At 49.3% G+C, this 17,165-nt stretch overlaps 1 protein-coding gene and 1 long non-coding RNA gene across 3 annotated transcripts; one reads left to right on the top strand and one right to left on the bottom strand.

Moving 5' to 3' along the window:
* Positions 1–308: 308 nt before the first annotated feature.
* Positions 309–2,757, bottom strand: LOC138849778 (uncharacterized). 2 transcript variants are annotated; one of them, XR_016233635.1, is made up of 2 exons: positions 2,584–2,757; positions 309–1,218 (listed from the first exon to the last, which is right to left on the bottom strand). It is a non-coding gene; the product is annotated as an uncharacterized LOC138849778 (long non-coding RNA). The 2 variants fall into 2 exon arrangements; XR_011388938.2 differs by lacking the exon at positions 2,584–2,757 and adding an exon at positions 2,201–2,488.
* LOC103349960 (UL16-binding protein 1) lies at positions 2,727–8,393 on the top strand. Its single transcript, XM_051841274.3, has 5 exons — positions 2,727–2,912; positions 4,681–4,938; positions 5,329–5,604; positions 6,424–6,555; positions 7,362–8,393. Exons 1-4 carry the CDS (start codon positions 2,828–2,830, stop codon positions 6,546–6,548), a joined length of 744 nt encoding a protein of 247 aa, XP_051697234.1. The 5' UTR covers positions 2,727–2,827; the 3' UTR covers positions 6,549–6,555; positions 7,362–8,393.
* The last annotated feature ends 8,772 nt before the right edge of the window (positions 8,394–17,165 follow it).

Genomic DNA, 17,165 nt, shown 5'->3' with positions numbered 1-17,165 from the left:
AATTAATGTTCTTAATTTTACATTTCAGGCTCTTGATAAAATAGTGTCACATTGTCTTTCAGAAAAGTGACATCATTTTTAATCTTACTATAAGTATATATTCCACTGTCCTCTGCCTAAGCTAGGTCTTAATAGTGACAAGTATTTGGCTAGTGTTTCAACCTGTGAAATGACATGTTTGTAAATTGTTTTCAATTCTTAAATCAATTCTGTATCTCTATTATTTTTCAATAATTGCCTAGAGGTTTAGCCAGGGAAGGTTATTGCAGCATTTTGTTTTTGTTACAGTAATTAACTGGAGACAGGTGTTTTTTTTTTTAAGATTTGTTTATTTATTTAAAAAGGCAGAGTTACAGAGATGCAGAGACAGAGAGAGAGGTCTTCCATCCCCTGGTTAACTTCCCCAGATGACTGCCATAGCCAGAGCTGAGCCAATTGCAGCCAGGAGCCAGGATGGCTGCAGGGGCCCAAGCACTTGGGCCATCTTCTACTGCTTTCCCAGGCCACAGCAGAGAGCTGGATGGGAAGTGGAGCTGCCGGGACTCAAACCAGCATCCATATGGGATGCCAGCACTGCGGTGGGCGGCTTTGCCCGCTACGCCACAGCGCCAGCCCCTGGCGACAGTCTTTCACTTCATGAACAGATGAGGACGGATTACCTACAGTGTGATACAGTCACGCTGCCACCAACGCCAGGCAGAGTTGAAAAGAAGTAAATCCGTTCTTGGAGGATGTTCAGGACGTACTGTTCTGATTTACAAGCCAGGGACAGCGGAGCCTGTAGCTGTATTTTCAAAAATGAGCATCGTGCTGCGGAGGGTAGCTCGCTTGGCGCACGGGAGGGCGCGGCTGGAGCGCAGCTAGTCGCCCTGGCTTGCGCGCAGCTAGTCCCGCTGTCTCTCAATTCCTGTAACCTGCCACTCTTGCCTTGGGGCAGCGGCACCCAACACCACAGAGTCAAGGTCGCGTGGGCGGGCGGAGAGCCGTGGTGCGCCCAGGAAGCTGGCAGTGCAGGCCTGAGAATATGAAAAAGCAGTTAGAATATACAGGCATGTCTGTAGCTCAGAGAGAACAAAAGGACTGTTTCGTGTCATGACTGCTCGTCGGCTTCCTCTTCATGAACTTCCCTGTGCCATTCTGTGCATAGGACGAAGCAGAACCAAGGCCATGCAAGTGACCACACTATTTGGCATCATCAATATGATCTTCAAAGAACATCTAAAAAGGAATTTTGAAGGGAAAAAAGATAACTTTAACCAAAAAGTACCCTTTGTAGTTTATTTTTCAACTATCTGATTGTTATGAACTACAATGACTCTTCTCTCTGGTGTTCCCTTGAGACCACACATTTAAGTTCAATGAATAAAACTGCTGTCCCTCAGGAAGTGCAGGGCTCAAAAGAGACTCAAGAAAGAGACTACTTAGAAAGTGTGTGTTTTCCCCATTCACATTTAGACCACTTTTATCAGGATGTATAAGCATGGAAAAATAAACATTTTTCATGTCATTAATTTAATAATATTAAACAGCAGAAGTGGTGAAAATAGCCAATGGTGGTGGGGATAAAACCTGTGCAAGGCTGAAAGAGCTAAAAATAAACTCCAAACATATTCTGGACAGCTAAACCCAAACATTCCCACTAAGTTATTGTCCTTGAAAAAGGCAGGAAAATAAAAAAGATAACAAATTAGTGCCAAAAAGCCACCACTGATTAACCATGAAGGCATTTGGAAAATGGAAATGTGGAAAAATGCAAAAGGCTGCTTTAAACAGGACAGCGAAATCACTTTTGAATCTGACTTGGAGAACAGCTTTAAGGCTTTCTGTTATGCACACCGTGGTCTGGGCCACCGTGCAGGTGCTGGACTCTGGCCTCTGGATTGGACAGAGGCGTCCCAAGGAGCAACTCCACTGGCCACTCGCTGGGCAGCCTCCGCACCCCTTAACACCAGAGCCCTGTTAGCTCTGAGCACTCAGGGTAGGACAGGGCAGGTCGAGTTGTCCTGCAGGGGACTGAGCTTCTCACTTGCTGCCCCTCCAATTACTGAAAACAAACAAACAAACAAACAAACAAAAAAACTGCTCAAAAAGACGCGAGCAGAAAATCAGTAAAAGAGACAGGAGAAATCTCACACACATTTAACGAAAGCAGCAAACTTCAACAGAGAGAAAAATTTCCAACAACAGCGCTGGAATTTACCTTGTGGGAGACAGCCCTGCCCCCTGTTTTAGACTCAGCACTGCAGCTCACTAGGCTAATCCTCCGCCTTGTGGTCGGGGCGCCGGATTCTGTCCTGATTGCTCCTCTTCCAGTCCAGCTCTCTGCTGTGGCCAGGGAGTGCAGTGGAGGATGGCCCAAGTGCTTGGGCCCTGCACCCCATGGGAGACCAGGAGAAGCACCTGGCTCCTGGCTTCAGATCAGCACAGTGTGCCGGCCGAAGCGCGCCGGCTGTGGCGGCCATTGGAGGGTGAACAAATGGCAAAAAAGGAAGTCCTTTCTCTCAGCCGCAGTCAGAAACTTGAAACAGGAGTGGTATAATTCTTGGAACAGGAAGTGAGTGGAAAAACCTGAAAATGAATTACCTCAATTACCTCAGCGCGGCCAAAAATCTCGTTCCCTTCCACATTTCCTTCCTCCAGTAACTCCACACTTCCTTCAGCCAATAACAGCTCGCTGGCTTGTAAAGAGGGGAGGAGGGGCGGTGGGGTGCTTAACTACCAGCCCTGGCACGCCTCTGAGCTGACACTCTTAAAGAGGGGAGGAGGGAAGGTGGGGGGTGCTTAAATACCAGAGCTCGCACGCCTCCGAGCTGACACTCACTCAGGGATGGAGCTGCTGTCCGGGCACCGCTTCCCTTCCCTGCTGCTTCTACTGCTGCCTCTGCTGGCAGCTGGGCTCCGGGCGCCGGCCGGTGAGTGCTTTCAGGGCAGGGCACAGGGCAGGGAGAGAGGATGGGGACCTCCTCGCGGGCCTGCGCTTCTCTGTGGAGGCTTCTCCCAGAAGTCACAGGAGGAGGATGGGAGGGGGTGTGGAAACTGCTGGAGTCCCAGCCCCGTCCTGGGGAAGGTGGGCGCTGAGCCAGGGTGCACGCGGATGAGAGCGCACCCTGCCTGGAGGCGACTGAGGCCATCCCCCGACCCCGCCTGCAACCACAAACTCCCCTTCCAACCACCAGCGCCTACTTGCTATGGCACCTCTCAGCGCCTACTTGCTGTGGCACCCCTCACAGCCTCATCCTGACACTTCCCTCCTGAGTTGCTGAGTCCCTGTGAGCCTCTGAGCCAGTCTCAGCAGGGGACCAGGAACAGCGGGCTTCCATCCCATCTGTCCCTTTGACTTCTCCCCTACCTGATGGCGATGGTGATGGCGCCTATCCCCTGCCTGAGGCCGCCCCAGGCAAGCACACCCCCAGCCCAGGACCCTGAGTCGAAGGAGTGGGGACACCATCCCCCCACCCCCAACCTGTGTTCAGGCACCTTCTCCTGCACTTTCCCTGGCAGCTGGGAGGCAGCACTGTAGAAGATGAGCTCACCTCGGAGTGAGTGGTGCTGCCTCCTGCTGGTGTGAAGGGACAGGCTCCCTGCTCCTGCACCCCACCAGGAATTCCTCACAGGCAAGGAGCACATGTGGCTCCAGCTCAGGAAACTGAAGATCTGGGCTCGAGTTCTGTGATTTACCCAGGACCAGTGTCCATGGGATGCGCGTGGAGATCTACTGTTCCTGGTGGTGGGTTTTGGAGTCCTCGTGTGCTCATTGCCCGAGTTACCCAGGCTTTTCTACAACCAGAGTCCTGCAGTAAAAGCTGTTGCTGTCTCTCACTGTAAACCTGTGACTGCCTTGACCTTTCCTAAGAAAGAGTTTCCTCTCCTCTCACTGGGTCCCGCTCAGTGCTGCTGTTTTCAGTCCTCGTCTGGACAGGAGATTTGGCCTCAGGTGCGGGTAGGGGAGGCGGTCATCATCCAGCCACTGTGCTAACTGCTTCTGCCAGCTTCTTCCCGGTGTGTGGTGTCAGCCCTGGTTGGGTCCACGTAGGAGCATGTGTGCGTGCACTCAGGTGACAGGTGCACTCCTGTATGTCCACCTGTCTGTTCACACTCTTCTCTGTAGGACCCCCCAGCTGACTGATCTGCCCTGATCGCCCACTCCTGCCATACTCTGGAAACTGTGTTTCTCAATGCTTCCCTCCTATGCACACCTGTCTTGGTCTTTCTTTTGCCTCTTGGAGTCAGTTCGGCTAGAAGCTCGGAGAAGACAGTGGCTGTCCAGGGACCACCCACACCAGGCTTCCCCTGCTGCTGCCTGGGCCAGCATCGTCTGCGCCAGCTTTCTGGAATGTCCATGTGGTTTGCACTTTCTTATCACGTGGTGTCGGAGTTTCTGTTCAGATGCGTTTGAGCTTAGGTACTGTGTATGCTTACACAGGACTCCTGTCACCAGCCCCCTCCGAGTCTAGTGGGCCATGCCGAGGACCCTGTGTACTTGGTCAGAGAACCTGAATTACAAGGAGCACAGGTGGCAGAAAGTTGGGAGCCAGTGATGGAGTTGCAATGGCGGGAATTGATTTCCATGCGTCCCATCCCTGCCCTTCAGGTGGGCTCTTGAGTGTCTTGGAGCTGGGGGAGAGGTTGAGTGTGAGTCCTTTTTCATCCCCACACCTCACTCGTGTTTCTCTTCCACAGATGCTCACTCCCTTTGCTACGACATAACTGTCAATCCCAAGGCCAGACCCAGACAGCAACGGTGTGATGTTCAGGTTCACGTGGATGACAGGAGGATTCTGCACTGTGACTGCAGCTTCACTAAGATCAGCTTTTTTGACCCCCTTGGGAGGAAAGTGGATGCCATTGACAACTGGGCAGAGCAGACAGAAATGCTGCGAGACGTGGTGGACACCCTCAACCAGCAAGTGGCTGAAATGAAACATTCCACAAGCAAGGGTGAGCCTGAAAGACCCTGGGCAGAGGGCAGGTTTGTGAATAAGGACTGAAGATTTCCATGTGCAGAAATGGATACTGGGGTTCCTTTGGAGGCCCAGTAACAGGGCAGGAGTGGTAGGACATCAGGGCGAGGCGATGAAAAGGGGACGGGAATGCAGGATCCCAGGTGGGGCAAAGGGTCTGTCAAGACTGATCTGGGCATGGGGACTTCCTTATGTTCCTGTGAAGTTGCAAGTTGGCCCCACTCAAGTGCCCCAGGAGGAAGTGCAGGATGCAGAGGACAGAGCAGGGCCAGGAGATACCAGAGGGACGGTTGGGAGAAGTGGATCCCAGGTGGGGCAGAGGACCTGTCAAGACCGATCTCTGACAATGTCTTTCCAATGGGGGCAGATCCCCCGAGCTTGCAGGGCAGGATGTGCTGCTGGCATGGAGCCAGCGGCGGCAGGCACGGGTCTTGGCAGTTCAGCTTCGGTGGACAGATCGGCCTCTTCTTTGACCCAAACGCCAGAAAGTGGACAGAGGTTCATCCTGGGGCCAGCTGGAATAAGACGACCTGGGAGAATGACAGGCAGCTGACTGACAAATTAAGCAGGGTGTCCTTGGGAGACTGCCCAAGGTGGCTGGGGAAATTCTTGTTGCCCTGGAAGGTGATGTCGGAGACTACAGGTAACTAGGGATGGGGTGGCGGGAAGGGGTGCTCTCTGGAGATGAGATGACGCCACCGTAGTGTGTGCATGCAAGGTGTGGGTGCTGTGTGCATGTGAGTGTGCTGTACCCGGGTGTGTGTGCATGCGAGGGTATGGGTGTGTGTGCATGTAAGGGTGTGGATGCTGGTGCGTGTGGTGTGGGAATGTGGGTGTGTATGAATGAGAGTGTGGGTGTGACGATTTATGTGTGCTGTGTGAGCCTGTGAGTGTCCTGTGCTGTGTGTGTGCCAGGGTAGGGTGCTGTGTGCAGGTGTGTGTGAGCCTGAGTGTCTGAAAACATGATCCAGTGTGATGTGTCCCTCCCTACGACAACAGCAGCATCCACCGCTGTGCCTTCCCTCACACCTCTCCTCCTCCTCCTGCTCATCTCTTCCTCACGGTGTGTATTTCAGTCCCCTCACGTGCCCTCCTGCTGGCATCCACCCGTGCCTGTCGCTGTTTCTAGACCTTCTCCCATCGCCATCCCCTCTTCCTAGAATACCAGTTCTCCCATTTCTCTGCTCTCTCTCTTTGGTCCTTCAGAACCATCTCCAGGTCCAGCTCCTGCCCCCCTTCCTGGCCACCACCCAGGAGGGATGGTCTGCATGGTCACCCTGGCTTCCTCTCTGGCAGATCTTTCCCATCCTCCCTCCGTGCTACTCCAGGACCTGTCACAGCAGCTGCTCAGTATAGGTGCCAGCTGTGTGCACGGCTGCCTTTAACAGGAGCAGGAGCTGGAAGGCCTCTCCTGGGGTTTGGAGTCTGGATGGGGGCGTCCAGTCTTCTGCTTCCATTTCAGCGCGGCCACCCACAACCTTAGGAGTAGTTGCATCCAAGGCCACGGCCACCATGCCCATGCCCTGGGCCTTTTTCCTGCTCCTCACCAGCTCAGTCCTCCTTGTCGTGCAAGGGGAGCCATTCTGAGTGACAGGTATGGAGGGCAGCATTGGGAGGGAAGCAGAGGGCAGATGGGATTGGCTGGGATGATGGCAGAGGGAATTCCCCAAGTCCAGTCCTGTCCCCTGGACTGCACTGTCTCATTCTGGAAATGAGACGAGGAAATCAGTCCTCATGTCCCTCAGTAGCATTAACTGGGACCAGCTCAGCCCTGAGTTCTAATGAATTCTCACTGTCAGGAGCCAGCCTGGTGGAGGGAGGGAGGGGGGCCCTTTCCTACACCAGGTTCAGCAGCTGGTTCATGGCCTGTGGGTTGAAGAAGGCTTAGCCAGCTCAGGATTGTGTAGCGCAGATTCAGGGCCCAGTCACGGGATATTGGGGCACAGGAACACAGGCACAGGGTTTGTGGGCAGCAAGCAGCATGGACGCTCCACTCGAGGAGTCGTTGTCAGAGATTCCATCCTCAAAGCAAAGAGGAGGCTGAGCCCATCCCAGGATGAGGGGTGGGAAGGATTTTGTAACCCAGCTCCTAAGGCAGAGGGCAGGGCGTTCCTGGTACCAGAGAACCTGTAAAAGGTCTTGGTCCCCCTGCAGGAAGAGAACTCTGGGATGCTCCAAGGTTAAAATGAACTAGCAAGGTCTGTTGTAAGCAAAGTCAACTCTCAGGGCAGGAGAGCGGGTGGGCAGGTGTACAGCATCTGTGCTGAGAATCTGAGGAAGATTCCTTCTTTATTGCATCTGATGGGGTGGGGAGTTGAGAATTCCTGAGACGGGAGGAGGACTCTAGGAGTAGCCGGGGCTGTCCTGGAGCAGGGAATCACCTGTCTTTTCTCTAACCAGGGCTTCTCCCATCTGTGATGCTGGAATCACAACCACAGTGACCGCACTGCTGACATGACATTGCCTATCTGGGACATTCACCACTGGGTGCCTTTGGAGTTGTTGGGCCGTGGAAAGTGCTTGCAGCCCTCTTGGGCCTCTGGGGTCTACTCACGTCGAGCTGTGTGCATTGAGAGCTCCCCTACCCAGGGACTTTGGCCTCTGACTTCTTCTTCTGGGAAGCAGGACAAGCCTCTGTCTCCTGTGACCTCATCAGGCTGAGGAAGGATGTAGGCCCTGCCTAGGCCAGGAGCCCAGATTCCATGCTGAGTGGTCCAGAGTCTTTATATGGAAGCGTTAGGCTTGAGGGAACAAGGGAAGTCCTAGGAAACTTGGTCGAAGAGACCCTTTTATTTTTTAAGCTTTGTATCATTGACACCTGGAAGAGCCCAGTTTAAGATCCAAGTTATAAAGAGAAACACGGAATATAAGAAGGAGAGTGACTGCAAGCAGCCGTGCCAGTGAGAGTTTGAATCCAGACTGCAAGACACTACCTGTGTCCTTCTTCTTGTGTTAGTTTCTGTACCATTTTGTTTTTATGTATTGATTCTGTATTTTAACCTGTCATGAAGAGTTAGCCCCAGTTCAGGAACATTGGTGCTATGACTTGGATCATATCTCTTCACTATTTGTGCTTGTCATTCCCTGTTCTACCAATGGCCCAGCGACCCAATGCAGCGCACTCCACTGTGGGAGATCCCGTGAGACTGCCTGCCTAGCCCATGCAGTTATCTGAGTGCTGGCAGGCCCAGGAGCCCCAGGAATGTTTCCCCCAGCCCTGCCTCTGCCAATCAGGTAAACCGCTCCTGGGTGTGGCCCAGGCCCACCTGGAAAGCCAGGAGCCTATGTGACCTTCAAGCTGATTGAGAAGCATAGTGGCACCAATACCACCTTCAGCTATAGAATTAGTGCTGCCCTGAATCAGTTAGGTGCCCTCTGCCTGCCCTTTACAAGGTGTGCTTGGTGCTAATAAAGCTGTCGTGTGCCCTGAAACTTGTCTCCGGTGTGTCTTATGGAAGAGGGCTGCTGCCCCACCCATGCAGACAGTGTGCGGGACTCCCAGGATGAGCCCGCCACTGGCACCCAATGTGAGGTGTGAACGCAGGTGCAGGCCCACAATGCCTCTCTGCTAGGTGAAGAGGGTACCTCTGTCCCCTTCTAGGGACTGCAGACACATTCGTTGGCTCCCCATGTGGACATGGTTAATAATGGCTGGCCGAGGTTTCTAACTTTACTTATCTTTCTACCTCCACACTGTCCCTTATGTGTGCACTGTGTTTGAGCACCATCCCAGGAAGGAAGCTCCCATGGGGATAGTGAGACTGCCCTGGGCACCTGGTCGCAGCATGGGACCTGGATCAGAGAGTGCATGCTACTCCATCCCTGCAGGCTGGGCCTTCCAGGTGCTCCAGGGAAGCTGGACAGGGAGCCCTGGGGGATGCATGCCAGGGGGAGGGGTGCATTCTTAGGGAGCCTAGGTGAAATCTGAAACCCCAGACTCCTCTCTCCCCAGTTTCAGGCTAGCTTGGGTTCCTTCCAGGACAGAGCCACTCTCAGAACACCCATCTGGCTTTTTAAGGGCTTGGCCTCACCCTGCCAGAGGAAAAAGCGAGGCTGCTCTGTGGCTTGTAAGCTTTTCCATTCTAAGCAAGCTCTCTAGGATGGATCATTTGCATTAGCAGCTTTCATTTACATTTTGACAAATTTATATTTTGATGGGATTCAGGATTTTGCCAACGTTGGACTGAAAAAAAATAATTAGTGTGACAATGTAGGACATGGTATATCAGATAGACCCCAAGGGCCAACAAATGTATTTTGAGCAAGTCAGTGTGTCTCAGAATGGCAGATACAATAAGAATTGAGTTTATTGTTTTAGAATCAGCAGGACAAGCAGAAAAATGACAACGGATCTTAAGACCACATTGCCAAGGGAGGGAAGTTGAAAACTATTGATGTTGGTGGATAGCCAATGCTGAACGTAGCAGCACCATAGAGGGAAAATGAGGGCAAACATAACTGGTTGGACTCCTGCATGCACACGGGCAATCTAATATGGAATGGTTGGGCGCGGTTCCAAGATGGCAGAATAGGGAGGGAGCTTACTGATCTAGTCCAGGAGATGATAATACAAAAAGTGGAGATAGTATAGTCTCAAGGAAGAGCTAGGGACAAAACAGCAGAGGAAGCTATTCTGAAATTAAGGGACATGATGGACCTACGTGGAGGGTGTGGGCACCCAGAGCTCGGGACTCCAGCTGCTGAGTGCCTCTGCACCAGCGCTGGAAAGTGAGGTGAGGTGAGACCGCAGTAGCTGGAGACACTGGCAATAAGGCAGCAGGGGGGGCTGGCGCTGTGGCTCACTTGGTTAATCCTCTGCCTATGGTGCCGGCATCCCATATGGGCACCGGGTTCTAGTCCTGGTTGCTCCTCTTCCAGTCCAGCTCTCTGCTGTGGCCTGGGAGTGCAGTGGAGGATGGCCCAAGCGCTAGGGCCGCTGCACTCGCATGGGAGACCAGGAAGAAGCACCTGGATTCTGGCTTCATATTGGCACAGCTCCGGCCATGGTGGACATTTGGAGGAAGATCTTTCTCTCTGTCTCTCACTGTCTATAACTCTACCTGTCAAATAAATTTTAAAAAAGTGGCAGGAAGTGCCTAGAGGGAATGAGGCTTGAAGCCCTGTGGGGGAAAGTATACCTGCCTAACTAGAGGAGAGAAAAAATAAAAGGCACAGTACGGACACGTTTCTCTCTCTCTGATCACCTCACAAAGGCATACAAGCCGATAGAGCAGGCACCACTTTGGACATACGTAAGAGCTGTGCCAGCTTGTGTCTGTGCCTGGCAATCAGCTGAGTGTAGAAACATGACTCTTGTGGGGACTGACTCTGGTGGGGAGTAATAACAGGAGGCTAAGACCTAGTGACTGTGTGGAACTTCTGAACCAGTATTATGAAAAAACAAAAACAAAAAAACAAACTGAGGGTTTGTGTATCAGAACTCACGGTGTGGCTGTGACTTTGAGTAGTCTTGGTAGGGGACGCCACAAGCTCAGGGAGTCCTGGTTACTCAGTGAAAGACATTGGGGAATCTGAACTTACACTGAGGACTACACAGATCCTTTATGTGGTCCTTGGGACAGAGCAGACGAATATTACACCCACTGGGGCTAGCACTCAGGCACTGGTCTCCATTGAGAAGAGCTCAGCTGAGCACAATTACTTCCCTTCAGATTAAAAAAAGAGAAGATTTATCATGCCAAACCTGAGTGTGTCACCTTAGGCACACCCTTAATCCTGGAGAACTGAACACAGCTCTCTAGCCACACCCAACTACAAGCCTCTAGAGATTCAGTGAAGGCAGACAGTCACTTATCTACAGAGTCATAGTACAACAAGTATCGCCACAAATGCTGAACAACAAACACAACAATACAAGAAGGAAGAATAAGAAAGACAACATGACACTCCTAAAAGAACAAAATACTTCAATACAAGATTATGAAGATGATGAGATAGAAGAAATGCAAGAAATGGAACTCAAAAAATTGATGATATGATACTTAGAAGTAATCAAAAGCAAACACACAAACTACAGAAATCCATGCAGGACACGAAAGAAACTCTCTCTCATGAAATTGAAATCTTAGAAGGAATCAAAACGAAATGAATAATTCAATAGAATAAATAAAAAAGGCACTTGAGATCCTTAAAAACAGAATTAGAGGCCAGCACCATGGCTCACTAGGTTAATCCTCCCCCTGTGGCACTGGCAGCCCACGTTCTATTCCCGGTTGGGGCGCTGGTTCTGTACCGGTTGCTCCTCTTCCAGTCCAGGTCTCTGCTGTGGCCCAGAAAGCAGTGGAGGATGGCCCAAGTGCTTGGGCCCTGTACCCACATGGGAGACCAGGAGGAGGCTCCTGGCTGCTGGCTTCGTAGCGGCGCAGTGTGCCTGCCGTAGCAGCCATTTGGGGAGTTAACCAACGGAAGGGAGACCTTTCTTTCTGTCTCTCTGTCTCACTGTCTAACTCTGCCTGTCAAAAAAAAAAAAAAAAACCAGAATTATTTAGGCAGAGGAGAGACTATCGGACTAGAGGACAGAGCACAGGAAAATATACAGTCAAACTGAAGAGAAAAAGAAGAAATTAGAAACCTAAAAAATATCATTGTGAATCTATAGAATACTATTAAAAAACCCAACATTCAGGTTCCAGGAGTTCCTGAAGGCATGGAGAGAGAGAAAGAAGGATTAGAAGGCCTTTTTAGCTACTAGCAGAAAACTTCCTGCCTTGGAGAAAGAAGGAGACGTCCAAGTACAGGAGGCACACAGAACTCCCAATAGATATGACCAGAAAAATCCTCGCCATGACACATTGTAATCAAACTCAGCACAGTGAAACATAAAGAAAGGATTCTAAACTGTGCAAGAGAGAAACATCAGATTACTCTCAGAGGATCTCCAGTTAGACTCACAGCAGACTTCTCATCAGAAACCCTACAGGCTAGGAGAGAATGGTGAGACATAGCCCAAGTACTAAGAGGAAAAAAACTGCCATCCCAGAATATTATATACTGCAAAGCGCTCATTTTGTGAATGAAGGTGAAATAAAGACCTTTCAAAGCAAAAAGAAATTGAAAGAATTTGTCACCATCCATCCAGCCCTGCAAAAGATGCTTAAAGATGTGTTACACACAGAAATACAGAAAATGATCATCAATACCAAAGAAGGTAAAGGAAGAAAATCTCTCAGTAAAAGACTACAGGAAGTTCAAACTATAAATTAAAATATCTTTGGACAAATGGAAGGGCAAAGTCACTACTTACCAATAGTCACATTGAATGTAAATGGACTCAACTCTCCAGTTCAAAGACACAGACTGGCTGAATGGATTAAGGAACAAAACCCATCTATTTGCTGCTTACAAGAAAGGTGCATGCAGACTGAAAGTGAAAGGTTGGAAAAAGATATTCCATGCCAACGGAAACCAAAAAAGAGCTGGCATAACCATCTTAATACCAGACAAAATAGACTTTAACACAAAAACTGTTAAGATAGTCAAAGAGGGGCACTATATAATGGTTAAGGGATCAATTCAACAGGAAGATGCAACCATTATAACTGTATATGCACCTAATTACAGGGCACTGGGCTATTTAAAAAATATGCTAAGGGATTTACAATACAATACAATACAACACAATAGTATTGGGGGACTTCAATACTCCACTTTCGGCAATGGACAGATCAATCAGACCAATAATCAATAAGGAAAAAGCAAATTTAATTCGCACTATAGACCAAATGGACCAACAGATATCTACAGAATTTTGTACTGCATTTAGAAAATACACATTCTTCTCAGTAGTGCATGGAACCTACACTAGGATTGACCACATACTAGGCCATAAAGCAAGATTAGCAAATTCAAAAGAATTGAAATCATACCATGCATTTTCGGACCACAATGGGATGAAGCTGAAAATCAGCAACTCAGGAAACTCTAGAGCATATGCAAATACATGGACACTGAACAACATGCTCCTGAATGAACAGTGTGTCATAGAATAAAGCAAAAACCTTCTGGAAGCAAATGAAGATAACAACACAACATACCAAACTTATGGGATACAACAAAAGCAGTGTTACAAGGAAATTTTATAGCAATAGGTGCCTACATCAAGAAATCGGAAAGGCACCAAATAAATGAGCTATCAATGCCTCTCAAGGATCTAGAACAATTACAGCAAACCAAACTGAAACTAGTAGAAGAGAAATAATTAAAATTAGAAAAGAAATCAGGGCCAGCGCTGTTGTACAGTAGGTTAATCTTCCACCTGTGGTGCCGGCATCACATATGAACACTGGTTCTAGTCCTGGGTGCACTTTTTCCAATCCAGCTCTCTGCTATGGCCTGGGAAAGCAGTGGAAGATGGCTCAAGTCCTTGGGCCCCTGCACCCGTGTTGGAGACCCGAAGAAGCACCTGCCTCCTGGATTTGGATTGGCTCAGCTCTGGCCATTGTAGCCATATGGGTAGTGAACCAGTAGATGGAAGATCTTTCTGTCTGTCTCTCTCTCTCATTGTCTGTAAGTCTGCCTTTTAATAAATAAATAAAATCTTTGAGAAAATTAGAGAAGAAATCAACAAAATTGAATAAAACAATTACAAAAGATCAGCAAAACTAAGAGCTGGTTTTTGAAAAAATAAACAAAATTGACACACCATTGAAAGAGAGGAAATCTTCCCAAATTCTTTATTTGATGCCAGATCACCTTAACTCCTAAACCTGAAAATGATGTAGCAGAGAAAGAGAATTACAGACCAATTTCTTTGATGAACATAGGTGCAAAAATCCTCAATAAAAGCCTGGCTAATAGAATCCAACAACACATCAGAAAGATCATCCACCCAGACCAAGTGAGACTTATTCCTGGTATGCAGGGATAGTTCAACATTTGCAAATCAATCAATGTGATACACCATATTAACAAACTGCAGAAGAGAAATCACATGACTATCTTAATAGATGCAGAGAAAGCATTTTCCATCCAATGGTTCACTCCTCAGAAGGCTGCAATATCTGGAGCTGCACCAATCTGAAGTCCGGAGCCAGAAGCTTCATCTGGGTCTCCCAAGTGGGTGCAGGGGCCCAAGGACTTGGGCCATCCTCCACTGATATCTGAGGCTGTAGCAGAGAGCTGGATCAGAAGAGGTGCAGCTGGGACTAGGACTGATGCCCATATGGATGCTGGAACTGCAGGCGGTGGCTTTACCTGCTAGGCACAGCACCGCCCCTTAATAGATATTCTACAAAAATAAGATGGACAGCATGGGGCAGTGGGGCGGGCTAGTCATGCAGCCTCCAGGACACCACCTTTGACTCCCACAGCCAGTGGTGAGGGAGAGGCCATCTCCTTGGAGCAAGGTGAGAGAAACCTGCAGCAGCTCTGTCACTGGTGATATTGCCTGAGGGACAACTCGCAGTCCACATGGCTTTGAGTCCAGCCTGGGGCACTAATGGGGACCGTGGTGCCCACCTAATCCTGTGAAGCCAGAGCATGTTGCTTTCTTCCCATCACCAACAAGGGTGCCTGGCAATGACCAGGAAGCACATGCTACCTTAATAAATTGGGCAGAGGCTGCTGTGGGCCACACAACTGGGGGATTTTTTACTGGAGGGATAAAATGCTGTGGTCCGCACAGACTTTGAGTCTGGCCTGGATGACTGGTTGGGGGCAGGGTGCCAATTAGTCCTATGAAGGACTAACCTTCCCTCACTCAATCAAGGTGGTGGCTGAACTCAACTTTCTAAGGCACAGCACTGGCCAACTTTTATTGGGCAGGAAGCTGGCTCATACTGCTGCTCTCTGGACTGAGGGGGCCCAAGGGGCTGCAAGCAGATCCCCTTCTCCTGAGACCATGGGGCCTTACGCACTATGAATGTGGGAAATCTGTGACTGTGTGATAGGGTGTGGGGTATGGCTGGGTCTTTGTGTAAGCATCATGTGAGGATTCAGAGTCTGAGAGTTCCCTGAGTGCCTGGGGTGGGTTGTCACAGAGGGCTCTGTGCTCACATTGATGAACAGAGATGCAAAATCCTCAACAAAATACTAGCCAATGAAATCCAACAACACATCAGAAAGATCATTCGCAAGGACCAAGTGGGATGTATCCCTGGTATAAAGGGATGGTACAATATTCACAAATCCATGTGAAACATCACATTAGCAAATTGAAGAACAAAAACCATACGATTATCTCAATACATACAGAGAAAGCATTTGATGAAATACAGCACCCTCTCATGATGAAAACTCTAAGCAACTTGGGTATAGAAGGAACATTCCTCAACCCGATCAATTTATGACAAACACATGGCCATTGTCCTATGAATGAGGAAACGTTGGAAGCATTCTCACAGAGATCTGGTACCAGACAAGGATGCACACTCTCACCATTGCTATTCAGTGCAGTCCTGGAAGTTTTAGTCAGATCCATTTGACAAGAAAAAGAAATCAAAAGGGGCCGGCGCTTCAGCTCAATAAGCTAATCCTCCACATGTGGCGCTGACATACCGGATTCTAGTCTGGTCGGGGCACCGGATTCTGTCCTGGTTGCCCCACTTCCAGGCCAGCTCTCTGCTGTGGCCCGGGATTGCAGTGGAGGATGGCCCAAGTGCTTGGGCCCTGCATCCGCATGGGAGACCAGGAGAAGCACCTGGCTCCTGCCTTCGGATCAGCTGGGTGTTCCGGCCGCAATGCGCTGGACGCGGCGGCCATTGGAGGGTGAACCAACAGCAAAGGAAGACCTTTCTCTCTGTCTCTCTCTCTCATTGTCCACTCTGCCTGTCAAAAAAAAAAAAAAAAAAAAGAAAGAAAGAAAGAAAGAAAGAAAGAAAGAAAGAAAGAAATCAAGAGGATACAAGTTGAGAAGGAGGAAGTGAAACTATCTCTGTTTGCAGATGACATGATTTTATATATGGGTATATATGGGGGACCCAAAAGACTCTACCCACAGACTATTGGAACTCAGAGAAGCGTTTGGTAAAGTAACAAGATATAAAGTTAATACACAAAAATCAACAACCTTTGTATACACAGACAATGCCTTATCTTACACCTTACACAAAATCCACTCAAATTTGTCGAAGACCCAAGTCTATGACCTGATACCATCACATTATTAGAAAACATTGGGGAAAACCCTGCATGACATTGGCATAGGCAAAGAATTCTTAGAAAAGATCCCAGAGGCACAGGCAATCAAATCCAAAATTGACAAACGGGATTACTTCAAATTGAGAAGCTTCTGCACTGCAAAGGAAATGCTCAGCAAAGTGAAGAGGCAACTGGTAAAATGGCAGAAATTACTTACCAACTATGCAACTGCTAAAGGATTAATAACCAGAATATGAAAAGAGATCACGAAACTCCACAACAGCAAACAATCCAGTCAAGAAATGAACTAAAGACTTAAACAGGCATTTTTCCAAGGAGGAAATCCAAATGACCAACAGACACCCTAAAAAACGCTCAGGGTCACTAGCCCTCAGGGAAATGCAAACCAAAATTGCAGTGAGGTTTCACCTCACCCCTGTCATAATGGGTTTCATACAGAAATCAATAAACAACATGGCTGGTGTGGATTTGTGGGAAAACGTACCCTAATCCATGGTTGGTAGGAATTAAACTGGTACAGCTACTGTGGAATGTCAGTATTGAGTTACCTCAGAAATTTGAATACAGACCAAGCTTATGACCCAGCCATCCCACTCCTGGGATTTTACCAAGGGAAATGAAATCAGCATATGAAAGAGTTATCTGTACCCTCATGTTTATTGCCGTTCAACTCACAATAGCTAAGATATGGAATCAACCCCAATGCCCATTTTTTTTTTTTGACAGGCAGAGTGGACAGTGAGAGAGAGAGACAGAGAGAAAGGTCTTCCTTTTGCCGTTGGTTCACCCTCCAATGGCCACCGTGGCCGGCGCGCTGCGGCCGGCGCACTGCGCTGATCCGATGGCAGGCGCCAGGAGCCAGGTGCTTCTCCTGGTCTCCCATGGGGTGCAGGGCCCAAGCACCTGGGCCATCCTCCACTGCACTCCCTGGCCACAGCAGAGGGCTAGCCTGGAAGAGGGGCAACCGGGACAGAATCCGGTGCCCCGACCGGGACTAGAACCCGGTGTGCCGGCGCCGCTAGGCGGAAGATTAGCCTAGTGAGCCGCGGCGCCGGCCTAACCCCAATGCCCATTAACTGAAGACTG

This window comes from Oryctolagus cuniculus, chromosome 5 (genome assembly GCF_051225735.1).
Source record: "Oryctolagus cuniculus isolate XC-2025 breed Fujian yellow rabbit chromosome 5, ASM5122573v1, whole genome shotgun sequence".
In the NCBI taxonomy this organism is placed as follows: domain Eukaryota; kingdom Metazoa; phylum Chordata; class Mammalia; order Lagomorpha; family Leporidae; genus Oryctolagus; species Oryctolagus cuniculus.
This window is presented reverse-complemented; position numbering and strand designations above follow the sequence as displayed.

Bases quoted from the DNA above. Each gene is read 5' to 3' on its own strand.
- LOC103349960 (XM_051841274.3), top strand. From the start codon at position 2,828: ATGGAGCTGCTGTCCGGGCACCGCTTCCCTTCCCTGCTGCTTCTACTG. The intron at 2,913-4,680 runs GTGAGTGCTTTC...TCTCTTCCACAG, and splicing joins TGGGCTCCGGGCGCCGGCCG to ATGCTCACTCCCTTTGCTAC. The intron at 4,939-5,328 runs GTGAGCCTGAAA...CAATGGGGGCAG, and splicing joins GAAACATTCCACAAGCAAGG to ATCCCCCGAGCTTGCAGGGC.